We start from the raw sequence: 15222 nt of genomic DNA on the forward strand, positions 1-15222 counted from the left end.
GTCTCCCAGAGAGAGGATGAAGTCAAAGAAAGGCTCCAGCCCAGCTTTCTCTGCAGGGGAATTCTCCTGCACCTATCAGATCACCACGTGGACATGGGAAGACAAAACACAACCATTTAATCCAATGCTTATGCTTCTAGTTCTGACAGTTCAGCAATATCTAACATGTAAATCTACCAATTCCACAACAAGTACTGTTTGATCAACAAATAGTAGATCATATAGTGGTTTAATTAAGCTGTGTTGTGCAGTATTGTATGCATTTTCAGCTATGCTGTTGTGCAACATGTGGCTTCTGCAGATAGCAGCAAGGGTGGGTATAATTTGTGGAACCTTCCAACWGGATKCTGTTCCAGAAACMTCGTAAAGTACAAGGATGCCAACAAACAACGCATAGAAAGTAGAATGATCAATTCACCTAGCTAATTAGCTGGGGAATAGGCATCAACTCATCTCATATATAGCTTATTCTTAATGTTTGTCCAWAGGCTACCAGAGTGAGGATAGACATTTTTTGGAATAAACGTGGTGAGTGAAACACGTAKCTAAATTGCCCACTCCCTACCAGTTATSTTACTCTGCCGCTATACAACTTTGTATGCGTRATTTGTTGGCAACCTTGTTATTTTTGGAACAGATTCCRGTTGGAACGTTTRACAAATTATACCGACCCTGGCAGCAGTCCCATAGGCCGAATTTAGACGGTTTCATCAAAATGTTCCTCTCGGGCGAATGTAATGGCACAACTAAAGCASCTATCTAGCTAACGTTAGCTAGTTGAGTAAAATCAACTTCATATATGGAGCTGAGTTTACTAAGCTACTATATAGTTAACTCGTGTAGCTATATACATTTATAATATAAATGCATGCATGAAAAGGTGTCAACGTTAAAATYTTGTTGTTGTCATTTGGTCACCGCTTGGCCTAGTATCTACAGTAGCTACATCGACTGGTTTAAGTTGTTACATTGTAGCRAGAGGGCCTGGGTGCTCATTCATACAAAAGAGAAAGCGATCGTATACAGACTATACACAGAGTTATTATGATCGATTATTTTATCTCGTAAATCAATGTGAGGTCGTTGTGTTGTCTGTGCGCCAAAAGGGTAGCTAGCTAAGTGCCACCTCATCAGCTTTCGGCAGGCCTTATCCGGCTACTACACCCCTGTATGCCTTCTGTATACTACCGTCAAGAACTACACGCAGCGTCATAAGTGCAATAAAATAAAGACCCATTATTACCCCGTGGACGTGGTATCCGTCTGTTCCTCCTTCCGACGCACCGGTGCTTTGTGATAAACCCATTATTATAGAAAGCACAAAATATTATTTCACTGTAGCTGAAAGAGGTGACAGATTCCACTAATGCTCCGTGGCCATCTTGTCATTGGCGATCTCCTATATCAGACCAGACTAGTCGCACACTGGTGACACCGAGCACCACGCAACATGTAGAGCAACGATTCTGCCACCTGCTAGACTGGAGTATAACACACTTATACTTTACTGGAACAAAATAATAAATAAATACAACAAATACCCTACCATCTAACACTACACGCACAAAAATAAATAAATAATAATAATAAAAATAAAAATAATATTATACTCCACTATTTAAATCTATTTAGTCCTACTGGACATTTACTGATAGTTGTAGCTGCTTTGCGTGATGTATTGTTGCCTCTACCTTCTTGCCCTTTGTGCTGTTGTCTGTGGCCAATAATGTTTGTACCATGTTGTGTTGTTGTCTTATGTTTCTCTTTATGTAGAGTCTCTGTTGTTGTGATGTGTGTTTTGTCCTATTTTATTTTATTTTAATTAATTTTCTAATTTCAGCCCCGGTCCCAGCAGGAGGCCTTTTGCCTTTTGGTAGGCCGTCATTGTAAATAAGAATTTGTTCTTAACTGACTTGTCTAGTTAAATAAAAGTTAAATAAATACAAATAAATAAAATACTTCAGGTCAACAGCCTGAAAGAATGGGACACCACCACTTAACACAGCCTGTAATTCTTAAAATCAAATGTTTATTAGTCACATACACATATTCAGCATTGTAACAGTAACTCTTCTGACGTCAAGTCTCGCACACCCAAATACCTCTCTGCAGCTGCCACCACCACCACCTCAATTTTCTGTGACTTACGTTCCATCTCTGCAGTACAGTTGATAACCATTGTTATAAATGCTAAAAATCCAATCTTTCTGAAACATATATCACTTGTTGGTTTATCCCTCTGTACTGGTACAGATCTACTACTCACACCACTCCTCTCAGGATCCCTCCCTCTGTACTGGTACAGATCTACTACTACACCACTCCTCTCAGGATCCCTCCCTCTGTTCTGGTACAGATCTACTACTACACCACTCCTCTCAGGATCTCTGCCCCTTGATCCATCTTCCTCTACTTTCTTCACTGCCTCAACATATGATAACTTCTGCACTACTCTAACGCTGGGAACCTCAACCTGCATATCTCGCATGGGACATTTCTGATCCCCAGCCCCTTGGGCATCCCTACAATTAACACATTCCGCTACTTTCCCCAATGCTACACATTCCTTTGTCTCATTCCCTTCTGCACACTTCTCACACCTAGGAATCTCCCTCCTACACACTGCTGCCACACGCCCATAAGCTTGACACCTGTAACAACGTAATGTATTCGGCACAAAAGCTCATATGGGATAACCTATATATCCTAACATCACTTTGTCGGGCAAAGACTCAACATCAAAACTCAAAGAACAAACAATGACTCTTCTGTTTCGCCACCCTGTCTGCGTCGCACCAAACGTCGGGCATCACAAACACCTGGAATCTTCCCCTTCAGTTGGTCAGCTTTCATATTTACCGCTACCCCAGTAATCACTCCTTTCAATGGCACCCTTTCCTTGAGAGCAAAACAATTCACATCTCTTGCCCCCATTAGTTTAACACGGAGCGCCTTCTCCCTCTGACCAGCAGAAACACAATCAATAATCACAAGACCACTTCTGGTTACCCTCACCGATTCCACAGCACCTAACTCTGTTTTCACCCACCCATGAAACCACAAATGGTCCTCTTTTTCCCAAAACTTCACTCCTACTGTCACAGACTCATCTTTATCCTGACCCTCAGTGGAAGCCTCGGGCTCCGAGAACTTCAGCACACCTACCACCTCCGATACTTCGCCCTCATTCATTTCCATTTCTCTTCCTGTCTTCAACTCACTCTGTTTATACTTTCTACCATTCTGTTTTAACAAATCATCTCCATTTTTTTATCAACTCAAGCTCACCCTTTTCCTCCCTCTCTTTCTCAGACCTCCTCTGCCTCTCTTTTTCCCTCCTCTGTATTCCAAGTATAAATCTCCTTATGATAATACTGCACTTCTCCTGACATACATCTTGCTCTTGCCTTGTCAAGTAATTTTTTTCCACTAATTACCTTATTATTTTAYCTGGAATTATGTTTTTGAAGACTGTTTGGTTGGTCACATTGTTGGTGTTTTTTTTGTTCTGTCATACATGCAGTAGCCTAAAAAAGGATAGCTCTCTGTTCAACCTTGTTCCCAAAGATTTATGTTTATTCATTGATAAAAGATTTGACTTTGCTTTAAAATACAAGATTCAGTAACACATTGTAAATGCTAATATATTTCCATTAAAAATAACTTAAAAAGACAGACAATGCAAAACTTTCTTATAAATACACGGAGCACATATCAGATTCCYTTGATATTTTTGCAAAGCAATAACTTTTCAGTTTGTCAAATAAGCCAAACGAAGAAAGAAAATAAGTTACTTATGTTGGAGGAGAGAGATGGATCTCCAATACATGAAACTATGGCGTTTTGACACAAATAAATAGCGATACATTTAGCTAAATCATTTCATGTAGGCCAATACACAGTAGTAGTACTACAATTAATAATAAACGGCTAGATYTTGTAATTCTGAATATTGTGCCACCGTCTTGATTGAAACAAYACTTCACATGAATACAATTCATAAAATTCATGAATGTCTCACGTCTGTCTGTCTGTCTCACGGTTCTCTCATGGTGATTCCAGCAATACAATCCCTCAGCTAAAAAAAAATGTACTTCAAGTAAATAAATTAATTAAGCCATTGTTATTTTTTTTTAATGAATAATAATTTATAAATAACTGCTGGAAAGCACATTAAAAAAAACGTGAACATCAGGAAACATGAAACATGTTATATCTTGTAGTGATGACATTTAGGGTTTTGTGATATTTGCTCATGTATAATATTGTCTAAATCATGAATAACCATAATGTGCCTCTTCTTCAACAACATCATATTTAATAAATCTGAATAAAATATCTCATACTGTACATTCAAATATCTTATTAAAATACAAACTGTAGACTGTACATATTAAAGTTCTTCTAGGCTCATTTCAATGTCCATGAGCCAATCAGGTCCCACAGAACCCTGACAGTTCAGCCCATTGGTCACTGAATTACCTGCTCCAATAACTGATTGTCTGTGAATGAAGGAGTTTCTATTGGTTCAGATAAGCCAATCAGAGACTCCAGGAGGCAGGTGCCAGCTGTCTCGTTGAACTGTGGGACATTTGCAGAACTCAACACCTGCAGATGAAGGAAGTTGTCAGGGTGCTTGTGGCCTTTGAATGAGTTGTGTAGAGGGGCTGAGCTATAGTCTGTAGGGAAGTTGTCAAAGAGCTCCAAATCCGAGTCAGAGGAGAGACTGAGGTCCATGTAGCTGCTGGATGAGTAGTCTATGGAGGGAGAGGGTGTGTTGGGGTAGTCCTGGAGGGGGCTGTGGGCGAACAGGGCCGTCGCTTGGTTGGCATTGTCGTCTTGATACTCGGCCATGAAAGAACCGCCGCTGCAGCTGTTGTCTGTGTGTCTGCGTGTCTTCTCTGTGTACCMTTGTGTATTGTCTGTGTGTGAACTGGGTGCGTTGGACAGGCCGAGGCTGGCTGTGGTGTCTTTACAGAGACCGTACGACGTGTCGAAGCTGCTGACACACTGGGGAAGGTGTGGCGATGGTTGTCTCCCTGGCTTTGTGTCACTTTCACTGCCCATGGAGCAGTCCTCATTGTCAGAGTCACAGAAGCTGAGGACACAAGCCAGACCTCCATCGTCCACATCCAAGAGAGGCTGGTGCTCTCGAGGGCTTCCTCCCACGTCGGAGTCCTCGCTCTGGGCAGAGACGCCGGACGAGTCGGTCATGTCACTACAGCAACTATTCTCCCCAACCTCACACAGTTCAGAGCTGAAGTGGAAGGTAGGGGTGGTGGGGATGGAGAGAGGGAGACCCTCTTCTTCCAGGGTGAACCCGAAGGGGCATCTCCCCTCCTGGGCACTGTCCTGCTGATGCTGCCCCTGGTCCTGGAGCTCCTGGAGCTCTTCTTTGTTCTCCTCTGGGTCTCTCCTCTGGGTTAGTATCTCATCTTGCAGTCTCCTCTCCAGCTCCAGCCTCATGACAGTGTGTATGTAGTGGGTCTGGACCCGTCTGGAGTTGAACTCCACGCGACCGTTAGTATTCCCACAGCCATCCTTGGTGCAGCCGCAAGGGAAGTTGGAGCGATCCATCTGTTGCGGAGAGAAATCACATTCATCTTAGCTCATTATATGACTGAAATCTTAGCTCATTATATGACTGAAATCTTAGCTCATTATATGACTAAAGTTTGCATCTGATCTAGGTGTGGGAGAGAATTCTCATTCTTTGCCAAATGGCTTTTTGTTCATCAGACGCCCAGGGATCAAACCCGTCACATCTGCATGTCTCTCACCTGGCACTTGATCCCGTTCAGACTACAGGCGCAGGTCTCAGGTTCACAGAATCCCTGGCAGTCACATCCACAGTCCTCTCGGGATTTCCTCAGAGCATGGAGCTCTCTCTTCTCCTCCCGGTCGATGTGCCTCACCCCCGCCGTCCGGAGTAGAGCCTGTCTCTGGCGGGAAGCGTAGGGGTACAGGAACCCACCGTCACCCCCATCCTCTTCCCCATCCTCAAGGTCAGCCGCAGGAAGGTGGGTCTCGATGTCTTCGTCTGGCACCTGGTCGATGGTGAGGTGATCTAACTCCTCCTGGTCCATAATGCCACTGGCTGTCAGCTGGAGAGAAGAGAGTTACTTAAAATAAAATATTTACACATAGTCCTTAACTTTTCTTTTTAAATGCTTTTAGAGTATTTTCAAGGGAGTCGAGGAATACAAGATATAACCCATCTGGGTCGTTCCATGTTTATTAATAACCATCTGGGTCGCTCCAATGTGATTACAGTAACTCATCTGGGTCTTCCATGTGATTACAGTAACTCATCCTGGGCTCGTTCCATGTCATTTCAGTAACCCATCTGGGTCGTTCCATGTGATTACAGTAACTCATCTGGGTCGTTCCATGTCATTTCAGTAACCCATCTGGGTCGTTCCATGTGATTACAGTAACCCATCTGGGTCGTTCCATGTGATTACAGTAACCCATCTGGGTCGTTCCATGTTATTACAGTCACCCATTGGGTCGCTCCATGTGATTACAGTAACCCATCTGGTCGTTCCATGTCATTTCAGTAACCCATCTGGGTCGTTCCATGTGATTTCAGTAACCATCTGGGTCGTTCCATGTCATTTCAGCAGGCCATGACACCCACCACCTCAGAATGTTCTGAAATCGTTTCTATAGTTAGAAACAGATAAGATTTAGCAATCCTGCAACATTATTTTGTTGAAATATAATTTGATCTCTGAGAAATAAAGCTAATTGATTGCACCCAAATTTCCCATAGGATTCATAAAATATTCAATAAATATAATATACCTAATATCTGATTTGGACCAAACTTTTTTTCAAACAATGAGTTAAAAACACGACCCCCACACAACACCCACCGACCCCCACACTCAACCACCCCAAGACCCCCCATGCACCAACCACCCACGACCACCCACCCACACCCAACCACCCACAGACCCCAACAACTACCACCCACACCCCAACCCCCAGACCCCACACCCCAACCACCACAGACCCCCACACGGCAACCACCCACAGACCCCCACGCACCCAACCCACAGACCCCCACACCCCAACCCAACGACCCCCCCACCCAACCCCACACCCCAACCCCAACGACCCCCACGCCCCAACCACCCACAGACCCTCCACACCCAACCCAACGACCCCCACACACCCAACCCCCACAACCAACCCAACGACCCCCCACACGGCAACCACCCACAGACCCCACGCCCCAACCCCACAGACCCCCAAACCCCAACCCAACGACCCCCCACACACCCAACCCCACACCCCAACCCCAACGACCCCCAACGCCCCAACCCCACCACAGACCCTCCACACCCCAACCCAACGACCCCCACACCCCAACCCCACACCAACCCCCACACCCAACGACCCCACGCCCAACCACCCCAGACCCCCACACCCAACCACCCACAGACCCCCACGCACCCCCCAACAGACCCCCACGCCCACACCCCCCACACCCCAACCACCACAGACCCCACGCTCCAACCACCACAGACCCCCACGCGCCCAACCACCCAATGACCCCCACACCCAACCACCCACAGACCCCACACCCAACCCACACCAATGACCCCACACCCAACCACCACAGACCCCCCACGCTCCAACCACCCACAGACCCCCGCACGCCTCCAACCCCCCACAGACCCTACCAACACCCCAACCACCCCAGACCCCCCATCGCCGCCAACCACCCAGGACCCACACCCCAACCACCCACAGACCCCCACGCTTCCATACCCCCCACAGTACCGCCCACGGCTCCCAACCACCCACAGACCCCCACACTACACCACCACAGACCCCCCAACGCCCAACCACCGCACAGAACCCCCCACACCCCAACCACCACAAGACCCCCACACCCCAACCACCCACAGACCCCCCCAAACTACCCAACAACGAGTGTACAGCAGTGGAGGCTGCTGAGGGGAGGACTGCTCATTCATAATAGAGTGGAATGGAGCCAGTGGAATGGGAACTGGAAACCATGGTAACCGTGTGTTTGATGTATTTGATACCGTTCCACTGACTCTGCTCCAACTACTATGATAGTTAGTATCAGTTCTCTATACTGACCAGCTGCTATGTCTGACCAGTAGTATGGGCCTATGCGACCAGTATGGAGCTGCTATGTCTGACCAGTAGTATGAGCTGCTATGTCTGACAGTAGTATGGAGCTGCTATGTCTGACCAGTAGTATGGAGCTCTATGTCTGACCAGTAGTATGGACTGTATGTCTGACCAGTATATAGCTGCATTTGACCATAGTATGGAGCTGCTATGTCTGACCAGTAGTATGGAGCTGCTATGTCTGACCAGTAGTATGGAGCTGCTATGTCTGACCAGTAGTATGGAGCTGCTATGTCTGACCAGTAGTATGGAGCTGTATGTCTGACCAGTAGTAGGCTGCTATGTCTGACAGTAGTATGGAGCTGCTATGTCGAGTAGTATGAGTCTAGTCTGACAGTAGTATGAGCTGCTATGTCTGACCAGTAGTATGAGCTGCTATGTCTGACCAGTAGTATGGAGCTGCTTATGTCTGACCAGTAGTATGGAGCTGCTATGTCTGACCATAGATGAGCTGCTATGTCTACCAGTAGTATGAGCTGCTATGTCTGACCAGTGTATGACGTTATGTCGACCAGTAGTAGAGCTGCTAGTCGACAGTGAGCTGCTATGTCTGACCAGTGTTGAGCTGCAACTCTATGTTTCTCACCCTGTGTATTCTCAGTGAATCTGATATGTTTCCCCTGTTCAGAAAGGAGTCATTGAAGTTGTTTGGTTTTTGTCCCATCCTATGTCCTGGTATTACCAGGTTCTGACCACTAGATGGTGCTGTTCTTCCCCCATTTCAATGTTAAAGGAATTCATTTGAATTACAAAATTACATATTGGTTCCCTTACCTTGTAACCAGTTTATGGACAAGGTATGACAGCAATCCATGCTTTGGTTTTGTTTACCTGACCCCTGTTTCAAATGCTAACTGTTGTGCTAAGTCAATGGTACCTATATTAACATTTTCATGGTTCATGTCAAAATCATCCTGACTTAATTTCAAATTATATTTCAACAAAATAATGTTGGAAGAAAGTAATCTCATCTGTTTTCTAACAACATAAACATTCAGAACAATCTGAGATGGTGGGTGAATGACCCATCTTCTTGAGGTGGAATGCCCATCTTTTTGAGGTGGAATGACCCATCTTTTTGAGGTGGAATGACCCATCTTTTTGAGGTGGAATGACCCATCTTTTTGAGGTGGAATGACCCATCTTTTTGAGGTGGAATGACCCATCTTTTGAGGTGGAATGACCATCTTCTTGAGGTGGAATGACCCATCTTTTTGAGGTGGATGACCCATCTTTTGAGTGGAATGACCATCTTTTTGAGGTGGAATGACCCATCCTTTTGAGGTGGAATGACCCATCTTCTTGAGGTGGAATGCCCATCTTTTTGAGGTGGGAATGACCCATCTTTTGAGGTGGAATGCCCCATTTTTTTGAGGTGGAATGACCATCTTCTTGAGGTGGAATGACCTGTCTTCTTGAGGTGGAATACCCATTTGTGGTACCTCTCTTGAGGTGGACATTGACCTGTCTTTCTTGAGGTGGAATGACCCATTCTCTTGAGTGGATTGACCCATCTTCTTGAGGTGGTACCATCTCGAAAGGGACCATCTTCTTGAGTGTGAATGAACCATCTTCTTGGGTGGAATGACCTGTCTCTCGAGGTGGCTACATGACTCATCTTCTTGACGTGGTAATGACCTCATCTTCTTGAAGTGGAGATGACCCCATATTTTGGATGGTGAATGACCCATCTTCTGAGGTGGAATGACCGCATACATGACGTTTAAGTTACTGTGAGATTAGAAGCAGCTATAGGGAGGAGGTCACGATGAATCCTGGCAGTGTGGCTGTCAGGATAACAACCTGCTCCCCAATGCTGTCAGAACAAATGAGATGATCGATCGGAACGACAGGAAAAGGAGAGCCTCCACAATTGACTCTGTACCGTAATACCCTGTATATAGCCTCCACATTGACTCTGTACCGTAATACCCTGTATATAGCCTCCACATTGACTCTGTACCGGTACCTCCTGTTATTTTATTGTTGCTCTTTAATTAATATTTATTTTTCTATTTTATTTTTTTTCTTAATTTTCCTTTTATTTATTTATTTATTTATTGTTTACTTCAGTTTATTTAGTAAATACTTTCTTAACACTATTTTTTTCTTAAAACTGCGTTGTTGGTTAGAGGCTCGTAAGTAAGCATTTCACTCTAAAATCTACATCTGTTGTAATCGGCGCATGTGACAAATAACATTAGATTTGATTATTTGATTTTGATTTAATTTTAATTTAAGCAAATGGGATGCAAGAAACTATACCAGAATGGTCAGTTTGCACTCGACTGGGACAAACACAGGACAGCATGCTTTTTAGTCCAGGGGTAGGCTTAATCTGGTTCAAGGGAAACCGCCCGGGCAATGAGGTCTACAGTGCTCACTAGTAGATTAGAAGTCTAGAATACTTACTCTCTGTCTGAGTGTCTCCAGCCTCTCCTCCCTCAGTCTATCTCTGAGTCTCTCCCTGCGCCTCCTTCGTCTCTCCTGGGTGTGCTCTGCCAGTGTGTACCTCCGGAGGGCGCTGTGCTTCCTCACCATGCCCAGGGTGGCACCGCCGCGCCTCGGAACGCTGGTGAAACCCTGGCAACGCCGGAACAGGAACACCGTCACCTGGTTGAAGACAACGCTGTTGCTATGGCCGCTGTTGTCATGGGAAAGTTTTGGGCTCTTCAGGATGGAGCGGACTGTTGGTGGTGGAGGAGGAGGAGGAGGAGGAGGAGGAGGAGGAGGAGGAGGAGGAGAGGAAACAGGGTTTAAAGTCACGACAAGAAGTTGGTGTATTCTATGCCTTTGTCAATGTCAGCTTGTTAGAGCTACTGCATACCAGTTCTGAATGTAGTGTTTTGGTGTCTCTCTTGTCGTGATGTGTGTTTTGTCCTATATTTATATATATTATTTTTATTGTATTTTTAATCCCAGCCCCCGTCCCCGCAGGAGGCCTTTTGCATTTTGGTAAGCCMTCATTGTAAATACGAATTTGTACTTAACTGACTTTCCTAGTTCAATAATTAAAAATAAATACAAAATAAGTATGCCGAAAGTGCTGATCGTGCAGTTCTGTCAGCCGCCACTGGGTGGCAGACTACGCTACCTCACWTAACTGTTAATGGTTACAAGTTACAACCCAGTGTTAACAACTTTGTCAACTGGGTCACCAGAGTTGAACATAGGGGAGTTTATCTGTTAGAAACAAAACCCCAAGGAGTGTTTATAATAATACAACCGAAGGCAAATGAGAGAGAATGAAGAGAGAGAAAGACAATGTCTCCCTCAACACAGACAGAAAGAGACCCTGCTTATAATTATAGTAAGACCCTCTAACCTCTCTGCAGTTTGGTGAGAAGTACTAGTCACCCTACTACTAAGAGACTGTTAAAGACCCATCAGGTCACTGATGACCCATCAGGTCGCTGTTTTCATCTGACATTTTGGCCTCATGATAAGAGTCGTTTGACCTTCACACATGCTGGAGTGGAGAAGGAACTCGAAAGTGAGGAGGTTGGTAAACAACAGCTCAGCAAGCTACGTAGTAACCTATTCCATGTCCCAAATGGCACCCTATTAGCTATAAGGGCCCTGATCAAAAGAAGTGCACTACATAGGGAAGAAGTTGCCATAGGGCCCTGGTCAAAAGAAGTGCACTACATAGGGAAGAAGTTGCCATAGGGCCCTGATCAAAAGAAGTGCACTACATAGGGAAGAAGTTGCCATAGGGCCCTGGTCAAAAGTAGTGCACTACATAGGGAAGAACGTGCCATTTGGGATTCAGCTTAGTTCCGCTGCTGTTATTTTGGCTAGAGACATTCCATACTGGGACACAGTGTGTTTGCAGTTGTGTGGGGGAGAGATGGTAGTTTCGTGATTGATTAACTATTTATGACCTATTTCACGTCCATCCTGTAATGAATCTAACTCTCAGTGTGGTTTGGAGAACAAAATAATTACAACATGAAATAGAAATATATTTTTTTTTGGGGGGGGGGTCCATGAAATCAACATATCAACCACAATCTGTTGAACCTAAGGGACGTGTGTCTATGTGCTGTCCATTCAAAACAGTGCAAAACAGAGTCACTGGAGTCTGTAGTGATCTTTGAATGAAATAACATGAACCTATTATTTTCAGCTTAAGCATGATAACTGTAATTCACATCATATTGCTTAGTCAAATGATTCAGTCAACTCAAGGGGCAAAGCCCAGTACCTCAAAGAGAAGCCTATTCTCTGCTACCAGCAGATTGTAACTTAGCTGCTGTAGTGTGATAACGGGACACTCCTTTCAATACACTCCCTAGCAGTGACTCTGATAACAATAGTGTAGCTTTGCATTTATTTGAAAGATAAGACATATTCATTGCAAGTTTATTGACCAATGACCATAAAAAATGATATACATTAACATATACTGTATATAGACATACTGTATAGATATATATTCAAGGGGTTTCCTTATGAGATCTACTGGCCAAAATATTGCTTTAAGATTGTGTTAACATGGATCATCAACAGATGTGTTAATGTAGCTACCACCATTCTTATTGACTTACTGGGTAGATGGGAGGTAGGTGAGGCAGGGGTGAAGTCTTGGTTGTCACTGTTGCAGCTCTCCTCATCCGACTCCCATTCCGAGGAGGCGGAGGAGGAGGGGGAGGAGGAGGAGGCGGAGGAAGAAGGGGAGGAGTAGCAAGGGTCCTCCTCTTCTACCTCGGAATACTTCCTCTTCAGGACCCCACTCATGGCTTCTCTAGGGCGGTTAGACGATCTGCCTGGATACAAAACAGTAAAAAAAAGGATGGTGAATATACATTAACAATACACATTAATACTGCAATGGTGATGAATGAATACTCACTAACTGTAGTACATGGATGTGTAACAGTGACGCAATAGRTTTTCTAAGGCACCGTATTTTGCTGACTATATGTCTCGTGAAAACTGAGGTATAACAATTACAACTGTTAAAGTTAACTTTTTGGTAATTTTATTGCACAGTGTATTTTATCGTGATTGTATTGTCTGAAAACATCTGAAATACATAACCTGTACAGCTAAAAACAACAATGTGATGTCAAAACAAGTTGACATRGAYGTAAAAAATAAAAGGTGTACTTTATCAATGTATCTGATTTTGCTAAATCAAGACATCAATATCCTTGTATTAGTTTTTGTATATAAAACCTTGAATTACAGCTCAATTTTAGCAAATTCTGAATTAGTGATTAATCACAGAAACTCCTGCTATTAAGTCGATTACATTTAAAAAAKWATATATATATTTTCACGGCCCCCGATATATCCATGAGTCATACACAATGCCGTGCCCACTCACTCGGTGAATCAGTAGCCTACCGTAATAACTGAATGTGTAACAGTGATTCACAAGCTTCCTTTTGACACTGACGTTATTTCTAATGCATTTTCTGACTACTATAGTTAATATCAGTCTGGTGGAAACAGAGTTTAACAATACTCATGGTTGAGTCATGCAAAGTTGCAAAGTGTGTTATTTACTCAGTAACATACACACTGCTCAATTTCACCCACAACATTTCCATGTCAAACAGGTATCATAAGACATATGCAAAAAAAAACATCACTGGGACTTTCCTTTCCAATAACATTTCACAAACTGCCAACAATAAATTAGATCTATGTCTTGTTGTCAACGGGCAAAACCACAGCAGAGTAATCTGATACTGCTTTTGTTGTTCATTGTGACACACAGCACCGGGTAGGATCGTTATTTTCCAACCTCATTCCTTGACTGAGGTACCTGTACGGGTTTGACAGGTTTTAAAAGGAGGACATCTGCTTATTTAAACTAATGAAAGCCGTCCCTACAGATTATCCAACAACCACTGATAACTTACATAGCCTAGATATTGATAACCCATGTCATAAACATGCTCAATAACTATTGCAATCCCAAATTATTTTTTTGCTTTAGTGAAATACAAGGCTAGTCTAAAAATGTCAATAGCTCTTTCTCTCTTTCCTTCTCGTCATTAACATTCCAGTGATTCCTGGGACGTTTTTCAGTAAGAAAACGTGGAAACAGGGAGGGCTGGGAAACAAGGAGGGAGGAAGTCCAGGACGGAATATTTCGGAGGGAAAATTATGTCTAGAGCAGGCTATTTTGGCCCCAGTGAAACAGGGAGTACAGTGGAAACCAAGCCCACACAGAACAAACAACATACAGGTCTATTTAATGATTACAAACTCAGCTTGTGTTGAATACTACTGTAAATACATACTTAAATAGGCTCAACTGGACTCTAACTTAAAGTGTAAAATACAAGAGAGTAGAGCAGTGGTCTTCAAGCTTTTCTTGCACATTTCTTTACCCATGTTTTATTTTTGTGAACGATAATGACAAGGAGAAGTAAATAAACATTTTCAAATMAATAGATTTGGGGGAAATCATTTTTTTTTCATTATTTTAACCTATGGTTAAAATAAGAAGACATGGCCTATCAGTTAAAAAAAGAAGGTAACTCCAAATGCATTTTTTGCAAGTAGGTGTTTAGCTGGTTAAACAAAGGTTAGCCATGTGCTGGCAGACAGGCATGTCCAAGTACATAAAACTACTCAAGGGTACATTTTCAAAGCCTGTCAGATACTCCAGGGAGTGTTATTCACTCCAGTTAATATTAAAAGGTTGAGAAATAAAAGTTGTATCATCATTAGAAAGATGATTTTATGATGATATCTATACTGTAGGTATGTCATTCAAAATTAGTTGAATTTAGTGGTTTTGTAGTGATATTCAGAAAAACATTAAAATATAAAAAACTATATTTTATATTTGTATATTTTCGCAGAAGCCTCTGTAGGACTCCTTGGGGTCTGTGTACTTCAGCTTGAATACACCTGGTGTAGAGGCTTTAAACAAAACATGTTGTCACAGAAAAGCTCTCTACTCTAGTCATTTGAACTCTTGCCCCCCYTTTCTACTACTAGGAAGAATTAYGAGGTATATACTACTAGGAAGGATTAAGAGGTATATACTACTAGGAAGGATTAAGAGGAATGTACTACTAGGAAGAA

The 15222-nt window shown here is 43.5% G+C and overlaps 2 protein-coding genes across 2 annotated transcripts in view; both read right to left on the reverse strand.

The window, feature by feature from the left end:
* Positions 1–1421, reverse strand: part of LOC112073459 (Golgi reassembly-stacking protein 1) — a 23224-nt gene extending 21803 nt beyond the window's left edge. The window contains exons 1-2 of the mRNA XM_070440152.1: positions 1244–1421; positions 1–72 (exon numbers count right to left, since the gene is read on the reverse strand). The exon at positions 1–72 is cut by the window's left edge and continues 7 nt beyond it. Of these exons, the coding sequence (XP_070296253.1) occupies positions 1–72; positions 1244–1306 (135 nt within the window). The 5' untranslated portion in view covers positions 1307–1421. The remainder of the gene's footprint in view (positions 73–1243) is intronic.
* Positions 1422–3555: 2134 nt separating this feature from the next.
* The window catches only part of LOC112073460 (cysteine/serine-rich nuclear protein 1), a 14172-nt gene continuing 2505 nt past the window's right edge, over positions 3556–15222 (reverse strand). The window contains exons 2-5 of the mRNA XM_024140752.2: positions 12723–12941; positions 10585–10859; positions 5781–6104; positions 3556–5577 (exon numbers count right to left, since the gene is read on the reverse strand). Coding sequence (XP_023996520.1) covers positions 4471–5577; positions 5781–6104; positions 10585–10859; positions 12723–12912 — 1896 coding nt within the window. The 5' untranslated portion in view covers positions 12913–12941 and the 3' untranslated portion in view covers positions 3556–4470. The remainder of the gene's footprint in view (positions 5578–5780; positions 6105–10584; positions 10860–12722; positions 12942–15222) is intronic.

This window comes from Salvelinus sp. IW2-2015, unplaced genomic scaffold (genome assembly GCF_002910315.2).
Source record: "Salvelinus sp. IW2-2015 unplaced genomic scaffold, ASM291031v2 Un_scaffold2268, whole genome shotgun sequence".
NCBI classification, from domain to species: Eukaryota; Metazoa; Chordata; class Actinopteri; order Salmoniformes; family Salmonidae; genus Salvelinus; species Salvelinus sp. IW2-2015.